Source organism: Poecile atricapillus, chromosome 7 (assembly GCF_030490865.1).
Source record: "Poecile atricapillus isolate bPoeAtr1 chromosome 7, bPoeAtr1.hap1, whole genome shotgun sequence".
NCBI lineage: Eukaryota > Metazoa > Chordata > Aves > Passeriformes > Paridae > Poecile > Poecile atricapillus.
In genome coordinates this window covers 33,024,179-33,047,087 of record NC_081255.1, presented here as the reverse complement: position 1 = coordinate 33,047,087, position 22,909 = coordinate 33,024,179, and the positions used below count along the sequence as shown (strand labels likewise).

At 40.9% G+C, this 22,909-nt stretch overlaps 1 protein-coding gene across 2 annotated transcripts in view; it reads right to left on the bottom strand.

Moving 5' to 3' along the window:
* The window catches only part of MIER1 (MIER1 transcriptional regulator), a 31,855-nt gene that overhangs the window by 3,613 nt on the left and 5,333 nt on the right, over positions 1-22,909 (bottom strand). For both annotated transcript variants that reach the window (XM_058842172.1, XM_058842171.1), the window contains 11 exons: positions 16,117-16,141; positions 15,137-15,282; positions 11,770-11,937; positions 9,035-9,167; positions 7,320-7,384; positions 6,926-6,998; positions 5,043-5,194; positions 4,353-4,434; positions 2,704-2,798; positions 1,965-2,092; positions 277-413 (listed from right to left, as the gene is read on the bottom strand). In XM_058842172.1, the coding sequence (XP_058698155.1) occupies positions 277-413; positions 1,965-2,092; positions 2,704-2,798; positions 4,353-4,434; positions 5,043-5,194; positions 6,926-6,998; positions 7,320-7,384; positions 9,035-9,167; positions 11,770-11,937; positions 15,137-15,235 (1,132 nt within the window). In that variant the 5' untranslated portion in view covers positions 15,236-15,282; positions 16,117-16,141. The remainder of the gene's footprint in view (positions 1-276; positions 414-1,964; positions 2,093-2,703; positions 2,799-4,352; positions 4,435-5,042; positions 5,195-6,925; positions 6,999-7,319; positions 7,385-9,034; positions 9,168-11,769; positions 11,938-15,136; positions 15,283-16,116; positions 16,142-22,909) is intronic.

Below are 22,909 nucleotides of genomic sequence, written 5' to 3'. Positions count from 1 at the left end.
GGAGGGACAGGACACAGGGAATGGTATTAAACTGGCAAAAGGCCAGGGATAAATGGGATATTGGGAAGGAAACAGGGGTAATTGGGATACTGAGGGTGGGGAGGGGCTGGGATGGAATTCCCAGAGCAGCTGTGGCTGTTCCACCCCCGGCAGTGTCCCAGGCCGGGCTGGAGCGGGCGGGGATGGTGGGAGGTGTCTGTGGCACGGCAGGGATGGGCTCTCCAGACCCAATCCCGGCTGGAATCGCGTGGCAGAGGCAGGCCAGGCCCCTCTCACCGTTCTGGTTGCTGCTGGAGGTGCAGTCGTCCCTCTCGGACTGGCTGGTGCTGCTGTTGGAGGCCGTGGGGGGCGGTGACGGGGCCCTGCTGGAGGCTGCGCTCTCACTCTCATCCAGGAGCCGATCCATGTAATCCCTGCGGACACACACACGGCTCAGCCTGCTGGAAACCGCCCGGGAATATTCCTGCACAGCTGCAGCTCTGTGGGAAAGGCTTCCCGGTGGCACAGGGCGGGGATGGATGGATATTGGGAAGGAGTTTCTCTCTGGGAGGGTGGGGAGGGGCTGGGATGGAATTCCCAGGCTGCCCCTGGATCCCTGGCAGTGCCCAAGGCCAGGCTGGATGGGTTTGGAGCAGCCTGGGACAGTGGGAGCTGTCTCTGCCCCCTGGGTGGGATTAAAGGTCCCTCCCAACCAAAACCATTCCATGATTCCAAACCCTTTATGTCTGGCCTGTGCTTCCAAGGTGATCCCTTCAGGCACTGAATTCTTGGAATTTGCTGAGTCACCAATACCAATTCCAGTAAATACAAATCCCATTTCTGCACCCCCGAAGGGGTGAAGGTAAAAACTCCAGAGTTCAAGACATTCCCATCTCTGCCATTTATTCCAGAGCTCCAGCCTAGGGCAGGAATGGAAGGTGGAAACAAAGGGAGCTGGTGGATAAAACCCTTGGATGTGGTGGGGAGGCTGGATTAACTCCAGAAACAGCTTCTCCTGACATGTAATTATGTTGGAATTACACCCTGAATTCCCTGAATTTATCTGCAAAATCATTCAAGAACAGACAAGTCCAGCCCTTAAAGACACTGCTCCCCTACGCAGCAGGAAGAGAGCTTTGAGTGACTAAACACCAAAAATTTAGGGAAAATTTGGGAAAAATGGAAAATTTGGGGAAAATGGAGGGAAATGGAAAACAGGGGAAAATGGAAAATAAGGGGGGAAATGGAAAATAGGGGGGAAAAGCCCACCAAGAGATGGAAAGAGTGGGGAGCCAGACAGTCCCTGCCAGGTAAGAAACTCTCTGTAACACCCACAAAGTCCCTGATGGCAACTCTGGGTGTCCCAGAGCCCTGAAATGTTTGGAGAAACAATAATATTCCAAGGAAAGCCAGGAAGAAATGAGGAATGAAAATAATAGTAAAAAAAAGCTTGGCAAGAGGCAGTGGAAAGAGCAGGACAGGGAAATCAGAGCTTTGGAATGAAGGGCAGCAGAACAAGCTGGGAATGCAGCTCTGCTCACACATTCCCTCTTTACCCAGCAAGGATGGGAATGGGAAAAGGAGCTTTGGATACCCCAAAATCTCCTGGGATTTGGTGTTGTGCTGGTCAGAATGATGGACAAAAGAGTGCACCACAAATTCCACCTGAAACTTGGGATTCATGCTTTTGTTGAGAACATATTTAATTCAAACAGGCATTTAAAAGAAAAACCTATTAACATTTAAAAAGAAAACCAACCAAATTCTAACAGAACTCAAGCTAAAACTGCTCCTCGGTGCAAACTGTTGGCCTCACTCCAAATAAATGTATTTTACAGATTATTTATACACACTAATGCCATTTTTTTTTACACTTTGGCTGTTTTCCTGCTGCAAATCAGGCTCTGAATCCCTGAATTTTCAGCTGAGAACAAGAAAAAAAATCAAGATTTAACCCCAAAATGGTGAAATCAGGCACATCTTACGTGACCCCAGGGTGCAGGTTGTATTTTTTCTTCCCAAAACGGGTCTGCTGAGCGAAGAAATCGTAACGTTCCGACTTTTTCCACATGTAATAAAAAGCCACACATTCCCCCACGGAGCGGGTCCGGACCTGGCAGCACAGCCAAGCAAGTCTTGGTGAATTTAAAGGCATTTTTCATTAAAAAAAAATTAAAAAAAACAGCATTTAGAACAAAAAGTGTGGAATTCCAAGTCAAAGCTGCTTGGAAGAGTGGAAATTGTTGGCTTCATATTTCAAAATGGAAATGGAAATTAAGGGCGTTTGTAAAAATATTGGAGATCTTTTGGAAGGAGCAGCTCCAGCAGGAAAATTCCAAGGGTGTCCAGAGTCAGGCTTCAGGGAAGCAGCTCCTTCCCACAGGATTTTTACAGGATTTCTGCACTTCCAATTACAAATTCTGGGCTTTGAGAAAACAATTTGGATGTAAATATTGGGAAAAAATTCCACCCTGGATCCATCCCTGGAAGTGTCCCAGCTGTGATAGTGGAAGTGGGATCTTTTAAGGTCCCTTCCAACCCAAACCATTCCAGGATTCTGTGATTCTACAGCAAAAATTAAATATTTTTTTTATTCTTTATGAAGAATAAAGAATTTTATTAATTTTTTATCTCTTTTTTATTCTTTACGAAGGAAATGCAGGAGAAAAATTTATTCATAATTTCTTTAAAATGTAAAAAGAGAGAATTACATTTAAAATTTACCTTATTTGCCTGAATCACATGGAAATCTTTGCCATAGACTTTCAGCCCTTGTTCAAAGTTCCTGCATTCCTCTTCTGTCCAGACAGATAATTCTTCTGTAGGAAAATCCAAAATAAAAAGCAATAAAGGAAACAGTTAATTAAAAAAGCCACTAAAAGGCAACTGAAAAAATCTGGGGTGAGCTGGGTCCCTCCTCCAGCTGCTGATTCTGCAGGAATTTCAGTTTTTAGTATAAAAATGGGAATTCTCCCTTTGAAGGACAAGGTGCTGGTTTGAAGGGATTGCTATGAACTGAATCTGACCTCATTGATCCTTCAGGTCACCAGGAAATAAAGTTTTAATAAAAATAAAATAAAAATAAAATAAAATAGTGGGATAAATAAATAAATAGATAAATAGATAAATAAATAAAATAAATAAATAGATAATAGATAAATAAAATAAAAATAAATAAAATAGTGGGAGAGCAAAATAATCTCATTTATTGGATCATTCCTGCCTTGTGATGCTCCAGGGAGCTCGGGAGAGGTTTGGAAGCACCACCAACAGATCAATGTGTGGGAAAACAACTCCTGAATTCCCTGAGTTTGTTGTTCCTGAGTGCAGGGATCAATATCAGCACAGGAAATGCTCAAGGCTCTCACAGCACCTTTGAGATCTGGGTTTTTAATGTTGTATTTTGTACAATAAAAGGTTTATTTGTTCCTTTATTTAGGATTATTTCGTTTCAGGTATTCAGGGTTTTTAATGCTACACTTTTGGAAAAGAAAAGGTTAATTTGCTCCTTTATTGAGAATTATTTCATTTTATGTATCAGGGTTTGTAATGTTATTTTTATAAAATAAAAGGTTAATTTGCTCCCTTATTTAGATTATTTCATTTTATGTATCAGGGTTTGTAATGTTATTTTTATAAAATAAAAGGTTAATTTGCTCCCTTATTTAGATTATTTCATTTTATGTATCAGGGTTTGTAATGCCATTTTTATAAAATAAAAGGTTAATTTGCTCCTTTATTTAGGATGATTTTGTTTTACATATCAGGGTTTGTAACGTTATTTTTGTAAAAGGAAAGGTTAATTTGCTTCTTTATTTAAGATTATTTCATTTTATGTATCAGGGGTTTTTTTAAAGTTATTTTTGTAAAATAATATTTCTATTTGCTCCTTTATCTGGGATTATTTAATTTTAAGTATCAGAGTTTGAAATGTTATTTTTGTAAAAGGAAAGGTTAATTTGCTCCTTTACTTGGGATTATTTCATTTTACATATCAGGGTTTGTAATGTTATGTTTTGCACAATAAAAGGTTAATTTGCTCCTTTGTTTAGAGTTATTTCATGTCTCATTGTTTGTTGAATTCACTTTGATGACTGAAAGGCCTAAAAGAGCACAATAAAATACCTAAAAAATGCCCAGTTGAGTTGTTAAGAAGTAATTTTCAATTTGAAGTTGCTGCTGAAGTCCCAGATATTTATATCAAATATGGCCAGGAAGTGAATTTCCACATCTGCTAATTCCATTCTCCCAGAGAACAATGAGAGATTCACTGAGGCTGCATTTAAATGAAGCTCAAATCAACCTCCTGAGCCTGCTGACAGCAATAAATGAAAATTTAGGGATATAAACTCATTTTTTCAGGGCATGCTCACCTCTGGCTGCTTTGACATTAAATCTCAGCCTTCGTAAGGATTCCTCAGTATCAAAATTGCACTTCACCAGTTCATACAAAGCCTGCAGAGAGGAAAATCCACATTTTTACCACTCCAGAGACCACCCAAATTCTGCTGTGCCACAGCAGCACGCTCAGAAAATCACTGATACCTCTTCAGATTAGAAATAAAACTCTTGGAATGAATGCACTGTCATTTAAGATGTATTTAAATTTCTAAATCTTTATTTACAGAACCAAGAAAATACCCAAGCAAAGCATTGCAACTTTTTCATCCATTACACACATTTGTAAAATTGCTGTGTAGGAGGTTTTTTTTGGGTATGAAGGAAAAATTAAATGTGCATTTATAGAGGATTTCATAATTGAAAAATTCTGAGAGAATTAATATAATACCTGAGAGAATTAATTCATACAGATTTATATATATAAAATAAAATCTGATTTTATTTATTTTCTATTATATATTTATTTTACATAAAGCAACATTAAACCCAAGTTAACAGTTTCATATTCACTGAGAGGTAAAAACCTCATCAAATTTCTATTTCCACAAGGAGCAATAAAGATGTTTCAAACCCAATTTTACCTCTTGGGAGTAAAATTAAATTTAAAAAAAAATGATTAATTCCATAAAAATCAACAGCATATTGTGGTTATTTTTCTATACCTGCTCATTGTCTTTAATATGTGACCCCTCAGGAATTGCATCCAGGCCTTTCTCCTCTCCCGTGCGCCTCGAGGCTTCGTTGAGGAATTCTATGACTTTATCCTCTGGTAAAAAGTCAGGATTCCAGAGCAGCTGGTCATCATTTTCATACACTGGATAAACCCCAGGGAGAACACAAAATAAAATTTGTAAAATAAATCATGATAAAATTAAATAATATTAAAAATATTTATATTAATTTATATAAATACAAATATAAATAATAAATATATAATATAAATTATACATACATAATTTTGTATTTATAGAAATATATATTTTATTTGTCTACATTTAAAATAAAATAACAACAACAACAAAACAACAACAACAACAACAACAATAATAATAATAATAATAATAATAATATAATTATAAAATATTCCATGTCTCTGATCAACCTTGGGGGATCATTAAATCCAGGTAAAAATCTCATGGATGCAAATATCCAAATGACTTGGATTTTGCCTTCAAATCCCTGGCTCTTGACTTCAGAACTCATCCTGCAACTCCAGAATTTTAATCTCCACCTTTTCCAGAGCTTTCACAGGAGTTTGAGAGCAGGGAAGCCCCAATAAACTGAAATTAATGGAAAAATGTGGAAAAAGTGAGATATCCCCTGATTATCCCCCAGTTTTATTTTGGGTTGTAGCAGAATAAAGTGAAATTCTGGCTATTAAAGTAGGAAAATATCCAGACTTTATTTGTGGGCTTCAACAACCTGAGAAAGAGCAGCAGGAAAGGAATTTGAACATTGATTCCAAGAGGAATGCTTGGGAAAACACAGGAAGGGAGGTGTGGGGGGAGCTCAGGGGGTTCAGAGATAATCTCTACTTGGAAAAGGTAATTTATTATGGAAATAAACACAAATAAAACCCCAGAAGTGATAAAGAAAATGATTAAATGTCTTGCAAAGAAAGAGGCTTCGTTTGACCCAGGACACACTTTGGGAGCAGCTCCCAGGAGTTTCCTGGGAAGTTTTTGTTTCATCATCAACTCAGCTGATGTTTGGCTGCTCATGGAGAATCCTGGAATGGTTTGTGTCCAAAAAGGGACCTTAAAAATCATCCAATTCCATGGATTCCACTGGGAGGAGGGAATTCTGCTATCCCAAGTTGCTCCAAGCCCTGTCCAGCCTGGCCTGGGAACTTCCAGGGGAATCCACAACCTCTCTGGGCAAGGAGATAATTGAGATTAAACTTGGACTCTAGGAAGGCTCCAGGTTTTGTGGTGCTTATTTAAAAACTACATTATACAAAACTACAAAAAAAAAATAAAAATCCATTCTCATTGACCTGAATTGTGAGCAAATTCTTAGGAATGGGCAAGAAAATTTCCTTCTTTTATGCTCCCAGCTGGGTTTAAACTGGATCTGCCTTTCCTGACAGCACCCAGCCAAAGCTTGGGAGGAGGGGAAAAAATTCTGGGGAAAGAAAAAAACCCCAAAAACCACAAAAGCAGAACTTTTTATTGCAGATTGAAGAGGTACAAAATGTGAAAACCAAAGCTGCTGGTACCATTTTGCCCTTTTTAATGTGATAATCCAGTTCCAGCAATACCATTTCTCCATTAGATGTTTTATTTGACATAAATCGAGGAGTGAAGAGGTTGCAGCTTGTGTGGATCACTAAATCAGAATCCAAGGGTTCAAGAGGCACCAGGCCAAGAATAAAATCCTTCTTTTCCTCTTCCTCCAGCTCTGCTGAAGTACAGGATGAGCTCCAATTTGATGATGTGATGCCTCTAATTGTCACTCATTTATTAAGACCCCTGACATCAATCAAATTTTTTCTTTCTTTTAATGAGACATTAATCTCAAGCAGCAATAAATGGTCAAATCTCACCTTTTTCATTCTCTTTATATTTGCAGGTGCCAGCTGGAATTTCAGCTTGAAACATAGAGCCCACCATGATTTCCTGATTGGAAAGAAAAAGAAGTGGTGAAGCAGCCCTGAGATTTTTTGTTAACAAACAGGAGCATGACCACATCATTTTTCCCTCCCCTTCTTAAAACTTTTGCTGTTTAAAATCTAAAAATGCAATTAACAGGTTCAAAACTGAAAACAACTCTATGGAAATAGATTTTTGACTTTTTGGAGAGGATTTAAAGACTTCTCATCACCAAAATTTCTCACATTTGTGAGGAAAAACTGCAGAGGATTCAGGTGCTCCACAGAGCTCACAGTTACCCAGTAACAAATGAATTAATCATTCATGAAATGTGGCCTGAATATTTACCTTTTTCCAGTCTTCTGAGGGAATATAATCTTCATCTTCTTCAGATTCCTCCTCTATTTCACTATCTGCAAGGAATTTTGCAGACATTTAAGCCCAGAAGAGCAGGGTTGGCAGAACCCAGCAGCCTCCAGCCCTTCCCTCCCTCCTTATCTCACCCCCAGCAGTGCCAGGGACACTTTTGGGGACAACATTTGTGGCTCAGCGGTGACAAGATAAAAAAACGACCCACCCACATTTGGATTAAGACACAGGCTCTGAGAAATTGAGACATAAATAAACACATCCCTAAATTTTGTGACTAAATTCGAATTTCTTTTCCCTCAGCTTTGAATGTTCCCCCCCCCATCCAAGTTTATTTGAAATTTTGGTGGGAATATTTTTGTGGGTTTCAAGCCCTTTTCCATCAGCTCCTGGCTTGGCTGCTGCTGTTCTTTTCCAGGGAATTTCAGGCAGATGTCAGCAGAAGGTGGGAGAAATTTGGGAGTGTGTCTTCCTGGGATTCAGGAGCCTGGGATGCACAGCTTGGAGAGGCCCAGCAGCACTTCCAGGAGATTATTTGGGATAAGGATTGGCAGGAATGTTAAGCTCTTTATGATACAGGCCAGCTGCCTTTCACAAGGTGCAGGATGTGATACAGCAGCACTGAAATTATTTATACATTAAATGACATTTTTTAAACAGCTGAAAGCTGTAAAAAACCCCAAACCTAATGCAATACACTTGAATTAAGTTAATTCTGTGCTTAAAAAGATGAATTCATTGAAGATACTTGCAATCCTCTGCACAGCTACACACTTGGCAATTGTTCATTTAAATTTAAAGGTTCCTTGGCAATTTTGGACTTTGTCCATTTAAATGTAAAAATTCCTTGGCAATTTTGGGTTTAAATAAACTACAAATTAAAAACTGCATTTCTACAGAGTCATAATTAATAATTATCCAGTGTAAGGTATGGTGAGGAACTTTTTATTTGTTTAAACACAGATAGAAGGAATTCAAACAGCAACAGCCACTTTCATTGAAGAAAGATAAAATAAGTATCTGCTGTCCCAAGCAGCCCAAAAGGGTCAGATTCCAGGGAAATCAGAGCTCAAGTGGATGTGGAATCACTTTGTAAACAAAATAAGAATGAAAATGATCAGTTCAATGCTGAATCAAAAGTGGAATTCTTGAAGCAAATTTTCTTCTTTGTGACCCTCCTCCCCCTCCATTCTTTCAGGGTTAACAATTCATGGCCTTTCCCAGTTTTTACTGTTTTTCTGAGGAAAACTGTGTTTTATTTATAGGAAATTTCAGTTGTTTTTTTTCATTTCAGGTGGACTGTGAGCTCCTCTGGGTGAGGACAGAGCTTTTGCTAGTCTTTGGCAAATAACCAGAGCACACCAATGAATTTTAACCTGTAAAATTTCAAATTTCTATTTTTCAATTTCCCACCAAATTTCATCCTTTCTTGTAAAATCAGAGATTATCTCCTGTCCTTCCACAGAGTCAGCAGAGCAGCTTTAGCCCTCAGCTAAAACCTAAAAAATAAAAAGCCATTTTTTTTGTTTGTTTTGAGCAACATTCTCATCACCAGCAGTGCCACAAAGAGGAAAACTCAATATTTTTAGGGATCAACATGAATTTCTGGCACAGAACACTGGGTTAAGTGGAGCTGAGCTTCCCAGAGCTCAGTGGTACTGGGATTTCTGGCCTCAGCAGGAAACTGGACTTACTGGTATCGAAATATTTACAGCGCCGAGGGCGAATGATCTCCTGGGGGTCTTGGGAAGCAACAGATGGGGCTGGGTCATCGTTGGAGGATTGGGTCTCATCTTCCTGCCCTGAGGAATCTTTGATGGTCTCCTCCTGCCCAAAAAGAAAATAAAAATCAAACAGGGAAAAAAAAAAAATTAGCAGCAGCTCAGTTAGCCCTGGCGGTGATAAATCTGATTTTGGGAATATTTTTGCCAGGATTATCAAGAGATCAACTCCAAATCTCTTTTATTTGTGGCTTGTCCAGGCTGAGCTACCACAAATGTGACTTTTTAATGTGTGAATACATTCTCAGGGTGTTTTTTTAAAGTAGATAAAACTTAAATCTTTGGTTTTTTTAATCCTCGTGGTTTTTAGTGCATTGCATTTCATTTCACTTGAATTTTTACTTTGGTCTTTAAAACCCTTTCTTATGAATTTTCAATAAAAAGGGGAGGGATTTAGATGGAAATTGTACTTTTCATAAAAATCCATGTGAATTGAGTGGTTCAACCTCACAGAACAGCAGGTTTAGCTCAGCACATTGAGTCAAGATCAAAAATTCAAATAAATTCCTTAATTTGTAGACAAACCACCACAACTAGGGGAATTATTACGAGCCGAGAAAATGAAAATTACAAATATTTTTTTTTTCCCAATGGATTTTCTGTGCTTGCAAGGCTGCTGTTTGTATATTTAGTGTTTTATGCTGTTTGTCCCCCCCCAGCACACATGGCTGTGCACCTCCAGCAGCCACCAGAGCATTGTCACATGTGCAGCTTAAAGCAGATTAAAAATAGAAGGCAGCTAAGTGCAGGGAGCTAAATGGGCCGAGCAGAGATGGAGCAGGGAAAGCTTCAATGATTTCTACAATTATTCCACCCCCACAGCTGCATTTGGTGCCTGCAGAACCTCAGAGAGCAGAAAGCCAGCCCAGGGCTCCCTAAAATCCAACTGGGATGGACTGGGAGGGTCTGATCCCAGTGCTGGGATGGGCTGGACTGGGATGGACTGGGAGGGTCTGATCCCAGTGCTGGGCTGAACTGGGCTGGGGAGGGTCTGATCCCAGTACTGGGCTGGGATGGACTGGGATGGGATTGGGGAGGGTCTGATCCCAGTGCTGGGATGGGCTGAACTGGGCTGGACTGGGAGGGTCTGATCCCAGTGCTGGGCTGAACTGGGATGGACTGGGAGGGTCTGATCCCAGTACTGGGCTGAACTGGGATGGACTGGGATTGGGGAGTGCCTGCTCTCAGTGCTGGGCTGGGTTGAACCAGTGTGAACTGGGCTGAACTGGGATGGGATTGGGGAGTGCCTGCTCCCAGTGCTGGGCTGGGCTGAACTGGTGTGAACTGGGCTGAACTGGGATGTGGGAGTTCCTGCTCCCAGTGCTGGGCTGTGCTGAACTGGGCCAGTCCTGCTGAGGGGCAGAAGGTGCCAGCTCCTGTGTGGGACACAGGGACAGCACAGGACAGCTGCTGCAGAGCCAGGAGGGGAGCGAGAAGGAAGGAAGTGACACTTCAGGAGCAGCACCAAGCTCAACAAAATGAACATTTGGGCCTCAGTTTGATTCTGCACAGGATTATTGAGGTTGGAAAAGCCCTCCAGGATCATCCAGCCCAAGCTGGGACCCGTCCCCACCTTGTCACCAGTCCAGAGCATCAAGTGTCACATCCAGGGGTTCCTTGGACACTCCAGGAGACTCCAGCCCCTTCCAAAGCCTGACCACCCCTTCCATGAGGAAATTCTCCTGAAATGATTTGCCCTGAAAGAATTCTCTCTGCACCTTCACATTACCTAAGTTTCTCCCCATCTCCTGAACCTTTCCTGATCCAATCTAACTCTGGATCTTCCTTTTGAACTGCTCAACGCCCACAAAGAACAATTTTCTCCAGCATCTGTCAAGGCAGCTTGTAAATCCCAGGAACTTCAGTTCCTGACTCAGATGTACCATTCCTCATCCCTGTGTGGCATTCCAGGGATTCTAAAATAGGTAAAGGTACCAAAAGCCCAGAATGGATCTTTTTAAATCCACATTAGGAAATGAAACCTCCACTAATGTCTCAGCTTTTGTGTCACTGACAATTCCAAGGGGTTTGTATCTTAATGGAATTCAGCAGCTGTGCCCATGACAGGATTCACATTCCAGGTAGAAAAACCTCTTCTTTAAAACCAGGAAATTTGAAGAGAACACAGAAAAGGCGTTTGAAGATGCTAAGCTCAAAACTAAACATTGTGCAAAGATACTTGAAGCATTAGGTGCAGTTCATTCAAGTACAACCAGGCTGGAAAAATACAATTTAAAAGGCTCAAGCTGGAAAACTTGTAGGATTTCCAAGACCCAAAGCAACGTTTAATCCAACTCCACACTTGTGCAGCTTCAATAATCAGCTTTTCTACTCAAAATAAATACCCAGTTGTATCTCTAAAGGTGTCTGCAGGCACTTAAAATGGGAGTGCTGAAGTTCTGAAGGACAATTCCCATCCCTGACAGGATGCTGCATCCATGGATTTTAAATTGCCTCAGTTTGGGATGAGAGAGACGGAATTAAGAGCAATTAAGAGAAATACAGATGGGTAATTAAGAATAGACCTTATTAGTAAAGGGAGGTTTATGAAATCAACTCTGTTACAAATCAGCTCTGCCACGACCTGGGACGCTGAGTAGTGAGTATGCAAATCATGGATTTGCATATGCAAATGAGCACACATTTACCTTGTTCTCCCCACTGCAGCCGCTGTTGTCATCGTTATCGACATCATCATCATCCTCTCCCTCCTCCTCTTCCTCTTCTTCCTCCTCCTCCTCCTCCTCCTCCTGCAGGGGCACGGTGCCATCGTAGCCGTAGCGGCTCAGCAGCTCCTGGATGGGCATGTCGCTTTCCTGGGCCAAATCCAAACAAAAACTGGGAATTAGCAGGGATATTCCCACTGCAATTCCTCCACAGCATCAAGGTTCTCCACAAACCACAGGGATCACAGCCACCTACACCAAGAATGGCCACTCCAAAAGGGATGGATGGGAAAAATTGGAAGTTTGGGATGCTAAGAAAAAGATGAGGGGGTTTTTCTACAGGATAATTTATTTCCCAATCCTTGATTTATTTCCAGCAGACCTCCCACCCCAAAAGGATCTCCATAAAGCTCATTAAAAGGGTTTGGTTTTATCAAACAACTTCAGTAGCCAGAGCAAATATATTCCTTATTGGAATATTTATTGGTATTCCCTCCACTGCCCAAACCAGCTGTAAAATGGTGGATTTTAGTATAAATTTGTGGAAAAAAGGGGTGAAATGTGTGTCAGCAGCAAGTGCTCCACACAGACAGTGAGATCCCGGGGGGCAGGAGCCTGTCCCAGTGCAAGGCAGGAATTCCTGCAGTGACTCCAAGAATTCAGCTCAAACACAACTTCCAACACCTGGCTGGAACACGGAAATCCATCTTTTAGGGGGAGTTGTGCTCCAGGGACAATTCCACAGAGTTTGACAATTTTGGAATATAAAATTCCACCCTCTCAGTGTGCCTGTACCTCTCCTTTTTCTGAGAGTTTGGATGGGGTGAGGGATCCCTGATATCCAGGGAAGGACAGCAGGAATTTTTATTTCCTGTTTCTTTTCAGCTGCTGGGCTCCAAACCCATCCCCAGCTGGAAGCAAATCTGCTAAAACCTTAAAATATTTTATTTAAAAACCATTAAAAAGCTGGTCCACTCTGAGGAGACATTTTAATTAATATTGTCAGTTCTCAAATTAATTCAAGTACAACAAAGACTCCCAAACTCTTACCTTTATTAATAAAAATTACTAATAAATACTATTAATAAATATTTTAAATTAAATTATATTAATAAATTATATTAATAAATAAAATTGCTGGCTCTGCTAATTAATTCCTTTATTACTTTTAATCCTCAGTGTCCAGCCTTCAGGACAGCCACCCCTAAGGAGATTTTTCAGAGCAGAATTTTTCAGGGATCATTTAAAAATTCCCTCTCAAAACATCAAATCCTTTGTTTATTATCTGTTTATTATATAATTATATTATATTATATTTATTATATTTATTATTATTTATTGTCTGCTGTTTTTTTTTCCTTAGTATTTAATGCACATGTTGGCTGATAATCAGATATTTTTAGTTATTGGCTGACCTTAGACTTCCTATCCTAAGGGCCTGCACTGATCTAATTTCTGGAAACATCCCAATAATCCCAATGACAAAAGTGGAGTTGGTTGTGCTCTGTAAAAACAAGAGTGACAGGGCTTATCAGCACTTAAAATCTGTGTATTTTATTTTATTTTTAATTTAATTTTTATTTTATATTTTATTTTTATTTTATTTTATTTTAATGTTATTGCATTTAATTTTAATTTAATTTTATTTTAATTTTATTGCATTTCATTTTCATTTCATTTTATTTCATTTGATGTTATTTTGTTTTATTTTTATTTCAAAGAACTAAGCCATTCTACCTCTTACTCCTCTACTCTTTGGTTAAGGTTTACACCCAGTCATGCAAACAACATGGAATTAAATGTTGGCTCCCTGGTCCCCATCACTTTATGGGGAATTAATATTTTACTGACACAGACAATATGAAAGGCCTTTGGTCTTAATTAAACCTGGCAGCAGAGCTAGCAGAAAAATCATATCTGAATTATCCAAAAGTTCTCCAGCACATTTTGGAATATTCTGTCTTTTAAGGACCCCTTTCCCATAGAGCTGAGAATTAAAAATTAAAATTTATAGATTTATACAAATTTATAATTCATACAAATTCATAATTTATACAAATTTATAATTTGAATACCTACCAAATGGAATTTGTAGGTATTTGGGAATTCTGGAACAGGAATATTCCTGACCCTGTGTTACCCAACAAGGGAGGTTTGTATTTATAATATTTTTTTCAGATAAAGCCTTTTAAAACTTCAAATAATCCACTGCAATCCCAAGAGCTCCAAGGACCAGTAACTCTCCAAGAGAAAACACAAATTGGGATTTCTGGATCGCTTCAGGGTATTTGCAAAAATGCAAAAAAAGGGAAAAAAGGGAAAAAATTGAATATATTTGTTTGTTATTTACCCACAAGCAGAGGTAACCTGGATGTGAGGGGATAAACTGAAGGGTTTTAACGTGGCGAGAGAATTACACAAAATATGAAGGGAAAAAAGCACATTTCCAATTCAGAAACATGTGGAGCTTCACTCCTCATTTAATCTACATGAAGCACATTTAGATCCACCAACCATTTATTTATCTTCATGATTTCCATTTAGTATCAACCTGGAAATCAACAGATTAAAAAAAAAAAAAGATCATTTTTCACTGGAAATATAGGTTAAATAGGGTAAATTAATTTCAAGTCCTATTGGCAGAATCACTTAAGCTAAATAGGATTTGTAGATCAAATATTCATCTGTGAGTCATTAATGATCTTTTCTGGAGGCCAACAAGGCCACAGACAGGATCTAAATTAGTTTGCATTTATAATGAACCTACTTGGTAATTTAAGAATATTATTCCTGCCTGAGAAATAATTGAAGACAATACAGAAGTGACAGCAGACCCTGGAATTACCAGAAAGAAATTAACATTTCCACTGGAAATATTGATTAAATGCACTAAATTAATTTAAAGTGCTATTGGCATAATCATTCATGCTAAATAGGGTTTAGAACATCATTTCCTCTGCATCTTCTTTTAAATGAAGATATTTCTGAGTGCTCCACTAGATTAGACAGATATTTGTATCAAAATGTGAATTATGAGGGGTTTTCTTTTAAAATAAAAATCTACAAGCATTACTCATGTGCACTTGGAATACACAAGTTTAGTCAGATGATATTTTAATTTGTATTAGCTCTAAAATGCAAATCCTAATGCAACTAACCAAGCAGATTTATTTATGTACCACTTATTTTCTCCAATTTTTGGAAAATTTATTCAGCCTTTTTCCCCCCCCTCTTTATTATATATTTATTAAGGAGTTTAGAGTGATTTTTTCTTTTAAATTCCAAATAGAAGGGATAAAACCCTGCATGTTTTTGTGGGTCTGCTTTGGGATTCCTTCAGGCCACCTACCCTGTTAAGATCCTCTATTTCAGATCTGAAGTTTGTTTCTCCTTCCATCATTTCCTCCTCTTCTAATGTCCGCTCATCATCGAAGTCGTGCACCAGCATATCAGCTGATGGGTCAAATTCATGGTCATCAGATGCTGCTGAACCTCCTGGTGGGAAACATTCCCAACAATATTTTTAGTTCCATTACAGCCTCACAGAGTTGTGGTTTTTTTTCAGTTGTTTCTTTAGGTGACGCTCGAAGCAGAATTGGGAGCGAAAATTCAAATTATTGTCCCTGGCTCCTTTGGTTCGTTTTTCAGGGGAATTTCCTTTGTGGGGGGAGATCCTGGCAGGGAGGGCCAGGTCCCTCTTTGTGCACATCACATCTGGAAAATTCAATTTGTGATCACAAACCTGCCTCAACTGAGCTCTACAGAGTAAAAAAAAAAACCCTCAGATAAAAACTCCTTTATTCTCGGGCACCTCCCTCGTTTACAACTGTAAAGACAAAAATGCCTTTCCCAAAATTTATACTTTTGCAGATTTTATTTCATTTTCCCCCAATTCTTTGGTTCCATTTGGTGACAATGACAAGTGAGGAGCAGAGGAATGGTTTGGCAGAGGTCACTCAGCAATATCTGATTTTTAATTCAAGCATTGCCCATCTTCTCACATTTTTCTTATTTTTAATCCCAAATTCTGCTCATTTTTCCCCCTTAATTCCAACCCTGCTCATATTTTCTTTTTTCTCCTGATTTTTAATCCCAAATTTGCTCATGTTTCCCCCCTTTTTTCCCTGGACAATTTAAATTCCACTTTCCATACCGTGCCACACTTGTGACAAGGAGGAGTGAATCTAAGGTTTAATTATGAAGCAATTAATTATTTCTCTGAAAGAAATAAAACCTCAAGAGGCAACAACAACCCAGTTGAAGGAACTCCTGGAAAGTTTTTCTGCTCATAGGATGTCAAAACCCTTGGAAATTATTAAAAATATTTACCTGGGCTTGAAGACTCAACAGAAGGCTAAAAAAAAAAAAAAAAAAAGAAAAGAAAGGAAATTATTTTTGCTGTCTTGAACCTGTATAAATCAAATTATTCAGCTAATACAGAACAACTCACTGCAGAAAAATATATTTACAAATAGTTATTAAAGCTATAAAGAAAGCACCAAGGTAAATAATATTTTAGCTGGGATCTAACTCCAGGTATTAATCCCCTTTTCCACAACCCAGGGATATCCCAGATTCCACTGCCAGGGAGTCCCAGCTTAAGAATTAAAGAATAATTCTTCATTCTGAGGCTGAGCACAAATTCTCTGTTCTCCTTCAATTCAGGGACACAGTTTATAAAGGAATCCCAAATCATAATTAAAATTCCTTACAGAATAAAAGAAAAAAAAAATCAATTTAATCTTAATTTCCAACCCAGCTGCATGGAAAAAACAAAAACCACCACCAGCAAATATTATTTTTGAGATAAAGAAAATGAGATTTCCCCAAGAATCCACATGCCAGAGCCCCTCTTTGGCCCAAAATTTGGTAACCCGGTCTTTCTAACCTCCACAAACAAATCCTTTCATAAAATCCTGCCTTCCCTTGCTTATCCCTTTGCCAATCTTTAACCTCCTGGGGGGAAATTTGCATGTCAGCCATTCAAAGCTCATTTGTTTTGATAATTCAAGCAAATGTTTCCACTCTTTTCAGGCACAGAGTAATGAAGTGTTTATTTCCAAGTTAGGAAAACTGAATTTTTCCCTGTGGTGCTCCTGTCACCTCCTGCAAACTCAGATATTGTTATATTAATTGTTATATAATGCTGTCCTCAAGGAAAAATTTGAATTTTCTAAAGGGTTTTCCTTCTCTTCGCCTCCTTCTCAACCCAGCCAAATGATGCAGCAAAGCAAAATCTAAAAGTGAAAAAATTCTGTCTAATTTGAACTTTTTTTGTATCAAAAGCTCCTCAAAGTGAGAAGAAAGGGACCTTCTTAAGGAATAATTTCACTTACACGTCTGCTTCCTTTTTGTGGGAGTCTCCAGTGTATAAATGAACTCAAAATGTGTCCAGAAAATGAAAATACAGAATATAACCAGTGAATTCCTTGCCAATATCTCATCCATCCCTGCCCTCAGGTAGTGGGAAGCCATTCCCTGTGTCCCCTTGTCCCAAATCCCTCTCCAGCTCCTCTGGAGCCCCCCAGGATTTCCACAGAAATTCAAATTAAATGGGTAAACACCACAAACATTTTTGCAGATGGTTGCACAACACCGGGGGAAGTTTTGCAAATCACTACACCAAAAAAAGGAAAAAAAAAAAGAAAAAAAATCTTTATTTGCAAAGATTATCTTAACAAATTCCAGAGTCCACTATGACTGATCTGGAGCTGAATACTGAATATCAGGATCAGCCAGCAAGGACTGGTCTTTATTTGGTGTTTTGTTTGCCTGATAAACCTGGGTAATTAATAGAACGCAACACACAATAATTAATACAAATTAACCAAGTTTTAATGTGTTTATTGCAGCAATCATTGGGTGGAAAGCAAATAAATTCAATTTTCCCAGGCTAGGAGAAAAGCCATGGAGAGCCTCCCCTGTTCTTCATGGAGAGGGCTGGAATCAGCATCCCTGGAAGTGTCCAAAAGCAGCGGGAGGTGGCACTTGGGGACACGGATTAGTGCTGGTGTTGACTGATGGGATGGACTCAATCATCTCAAAAAGTCTTTTCCAACCTTAATTCCACGAGGAAAAATGATTCCAGAAATGACTCTGCCCTCCAAGGAACAGAGCTGGATGGAAAGGCCTGAAAAGGCCCGAGGAGAATTTATTCTGAGGGATCCAAATATTTTCCTTAGTAAACAATAAATTCTGCAAATACCATCCTAGAGCTCAAATTAAAATTGTTAAAGCTTTAGCTCTGATTTAACTCCAGGTATAAATCCCCCTTTCCACAACCCAGGGATATCCCAGATTCCACCACCAGTGAGTCCCAGTTTAAAAGAAATTATTCCCATTTGAAGCTGAGCACAAATTCCCTGTTCTCCTTCAATTCAGGGACACATTTTTTAAGGAATCCCAAACCACAATGAGAATTCCTCATGGAATGAAGGAAAAGCCATTATTACAGCCATTTAAACCTGTTGTTATTGGTAGCCTCTTACACAAGTTAACACTCATTTTGCAAAAAAAATCCAAAACTATTTCCAAAATGTCTTTGCTTGCCTGGACACATTTTGATGTAACAGAGGAGTTTTGAGTTGGGAAACAGTTTATGGATTTATAAATCAGTAGTTTGATTTTGTGGTAATCCATGGGGAATTCTGGCTGCTCCATTCACCTCAGCTCCAGCCTGGGAAGGGAAGTTCTGGGGAAAGGCCTCAATTTGGAAGGAAAAATGGGATATAAAGCAGGGATAATGGGAGTTGAGGGAGCCGTGACTCCAAAATCCAGACCCAAAGGCTGGGTCTGCTCCTTCTCCCAAGCTTTGCCAATCACATCTGCCCTGCCTGGGGATTCTCCTGTCTGCATTTCCTGGCTTTCCAGTCTGGGATGAGCTGCCAATCATTTCCTGCTCCTATTTCCAGCTCCAAGCAGTGTCACATTCCAGCTCATCTTTATTAATGCCCAGCTGCTGCCAAAAGCAGCTCCCTGACCTCTTGCCACCACTGCTGTGCCACCTGGGCCAGCTCAGCATCCCCAGGATGAGTGGCACCACTTTTCCAGCCTCTCCCTGAATTTATCCCAGGCCTCTGTGAGTGCCAGATGTGCTGCAAACACGAGTTTGAGGCTGGAGATGTGGAAAAGGCAGAGCTGGAAAAGCCTTCAGTGCCAGTCTGGCAGCACAGAAGGTGAAGGAGCATCCTGTGCTTGAAGAGTTTTTCCAAGACAATCCCTGCAAGGCTTGGCCATTCCCATTCTGTGCCTCCAAGTGATGCTGGCTCTGGCCAGGGGAGAACAGATGGCTTTGGGGACATTTAATGATGAAAATTTTGGATTCCTAAGGATGGCACAGCCATGCAACAGGAATTCCTGGGAAAAGGACACTCCTGTTCTTCAGTGCATCTTCATTTTCTGCCCAGCCATTCCCAAGGATGCACAAAGCACTTTTTGCCTCAAGGGCACTGGTGGGAACAAAGAGCTGGTACCTGACAAAGGATAACGGGATCCAGGGAGAGGAAAACAGGAGAGAAAAATACAGGATACTGACAATCCACAGGCCAGACACACTGCAATTGTTCTGGAATTGCACCAGCAGCGAAGCTAGCAGTGAACAGGTCTGCTGGGAGCTCAGAGGAATGAAAAATCATCCAGGAACTCCTAACCCATGGACAATGAGGAAAAGCTCCAGTGGCTGAGGATTCCTGCTGCACAGATCCACCAAGGAGCACCACAGTGACCTGAGGGAGCCCCCAGCTCTGGGGGAAGGAGCAAACCTCATGGAAAGAGAAAAAGGAGAGACACTGAGCTCCAAACCATCAGCACTGCAGGAATGCCACTGCTTTATTCCAGGGGTATTTTCAGGAATCTCAGGAAACACTTCCCAAGCTTACAGACTCTTGGCAGCAAAATCAGCCAGAAGATCACATCCAATATATTTCCAATATGTATCCAATAGGATATGGAATAGGTGGGACAGATCCCATCCCACACATTCCCAAGAGTTTGGATATGGAATAGATGGGACAAATCCTATCCAATCCATTTCCAAGGGTTTGGATATGTAATAAATGGGATAGATTCTATTCAATCCATTTCCAAGGGTTTGGATATGGAATAGACTGGACAGATCCTATTCAATCCATTCCCAAGGGTTTGGATATGGAATAGATGGGACAGATCCCATCCCACACATTCCCAAGGGTCTGGGTATGGAATAGATTGGACAGATCCTATTCAATCCATTCCCAAGGGTCTGGGTATGGAATAGATTGGACAGATCCTATTCAATCCATTCCCAAGGGTCTGGATATGGAACAGGTGGGACAGATCCCATCCCACACATTCCTAAGGGTCTGGGTATGGAATAGGTGGGACAGATCCCATCCCACACATTCCCAAGGGTCTGGATATGGAATAGGTGGGACAGATCCCATCCCACACATTCCCAATGTGTCCCAGTCCATGGAATAGATGGACTGAGGCTGGTCAGTCTCCATCAGACACCTGTGACTGCCTAGGGGCAAACGCAGCAGAGATGTGTCAGACATGGAAACATCCACAGAGCTGCCCTGAAACATCTCCCTGGACTTTGGGATCTGTCTCACCCCATCACTTGGGATGGAAATGGTCAATCCCACTGAACTGGCACTACGACAATTTATGTACAAAGTTTACTGTGACAGTTTATTTACATATTTTTATGTACAAGCAGCCTTCAGGAGGCACCAGCCTTGCAGAGTTTACTCCAGGCAATTCCCAGCACTGCACGCTGGCAGGAGATGGCCAGGTCTTATTCCAACACTTGGAATGGACTGGGATACTCCAAGTGGAATGCACTGAGGGACAGGACACTGCAGTTTCACTTCTACCCACAAGTGCTGTCTTTGCTGACAGCTTTCACACTGTTTACCAGAACTGATGAATAATGAAACATCTGAAAATTTGCAGAATAATCTGCAGTGTCTACAAGATAAATACACATCCTGTCCAAATCGACTCAGTTATCTTTAATAGCTCTTGAAGTGTTACATAAAACAGTTAAAAACTAGAATTAAATTATCTTTATATTGATAGCAACATGCCTGACAAGCACATCAATTTGTTCAGGTCTTGAACTCTGCAACGGGAAAATATGCCAAAGTTAATAAACTCTCCTGCAAGATGGGCCTGGAGAAAACAACGGGGTAAAATAGGGAATAGCATCTTTTATTCCAGAGGGAATGTGTCCATTTCCATAAGGGGAAGGCTACAGTCCCAGCCTGCCCCTCTCTGTGTGTTGTGTTAAAAATTAACTTGCGTTAAAATGTATTAAAAAAAAAAGCCACATTTTTATCTTGGGGAGAAAATGGCAACATATTGAAGCAAGGAAAAAAGAAAAAACATGTCTGGTCCTCTTTTCCAGTTCTACTTGTGAACCCTTGCACAGCCCAAACCACAGTGGCATCCCTCAGATGGAAGCCTTCACATCCATGGATTTTTGCTTTTTTACTTTGGTGGCTAAATGAGAAAATTCCAGAAGTCCTTCCAGAAGACAAGGATCAGGTGCAGTGTTTGATCTCACAGATCCCAAATGTGAACATCAAAGCCTTGAAGCTTCTCCTCAGCAAAGCTGCCCTGGCTTGGCCATTCCCTTCTGAGACTTGATCCTTGTACCAAGAGGACTTTTTCCCAGTGTTTTTCCTTGGAAGTCTTCAAGACCAGGCTGGAGACAGCCCTGAGTGAGCCTGGGAGTCCTCAGAGCAGAGAAGGTCACACCAGAGACCTCCTGAGCTCCCTTCCACCTCCAACCATCCCATAATGCTGAGTTTTGAGATTTCTGAGAGAGCTGCAGGTGCTCAGCCTGGAGAAGAGACCTCAAATCCCAGCCCTGCCACGGCAGGGACAGCTCCCACTGTCCCAGGCTGCTCCAAACCCATCCAGCCTGGCCTTGGGCACTGCCAGGGATCCAGGGACAGCCACAGCTGCTCTGGGAATTCTATTCCAGGGCCTGCCCACCCTCACAGCCAGGAATTCCTTCCCAATATCCATCTAAATCTATCCACTTCCAGCTTAAAGCCATTCCCTGTGTCCTGTTCCCTGCAGGCCTTGTCCCCAGCCCCTCTCCAGCTCTCCTGGAGCCCCTTCAGGCCCTGCAAGGGGCTCTGAGCTGTTCTGTGGGGACAGGGCAGGACAGACAGGTGACAGTGACATCAGAGTCAGGACAGCAGCTGATCCCCCCTTGGATCCCTGCACTGAAGGACTCAGGTCCATCCCAGCCTGGAATCTGCTCCCAGGGGAGCTCAGAGCTCTGCACATCCTGCAGCTCCTGGGGGACAGGGATGTCCCTGCAGGATGCTGAGAATGGCTCCTCTCCAAGGTCCCACTCCAGAACCACCAGGCAGGGATTTTCCCAAGGAACTGCCCCCTCTGAGAAGTGCTGGTGCTCCAGGCTGAGGAAGCTGCTGGAGGGACAGGCCAGGATGCTCCCTACAACTTCACTGGGAGAACTTCCCATTCCTAGAGAATTATGGAGCACCACCCACAGGCAATCAGAACTCCTCCTGCCCTGCCTGAAGCACACAGTTCCACACTTCCCCATTTTCTATTTAACATTTATTTCCATTACAAACCCCAGCATTTTCCTTAACTTCTTGTAGTAATCTAAAATATTTTGCTAAGAAAACTGGGATTCTACGGAGTGCTTGGATCCTACCGCAGAATTCCAGAAGAAACCAGCCACAGCCATATGCCAGGCACCACAAGGAAACATTCCTATGGACAATTTATGACGTGAATGGATTAGGAGGGAAATATTAATGCAGCCTGGGGCTTCTGGCCAGGAAAAGGCTCAAAAAAGAAACAACTTTACAACAATTCCAGCCTAAATCCCGCTGCTGCATCAGGAAAGACTTGAAGTCATGACTGGAAGCCCACAAACATCAATGTTTCATCACATGTAAAAAATATACTCAAAATTCTTCTATTATGAAAAAATAACTGAAGGGCCACTCTCTTTTTAAGATTAGAAAGCAGAGTGCCACCCTGCAATTCCCTTGAGGGAATCCAATCAGTGCCTATAACCAACCACTTCGGGTTTATTCCTTCACCAAGGAAGGGAAAAACCAGAATTCCCAGCTCTCCATTGGGTTCACTGACA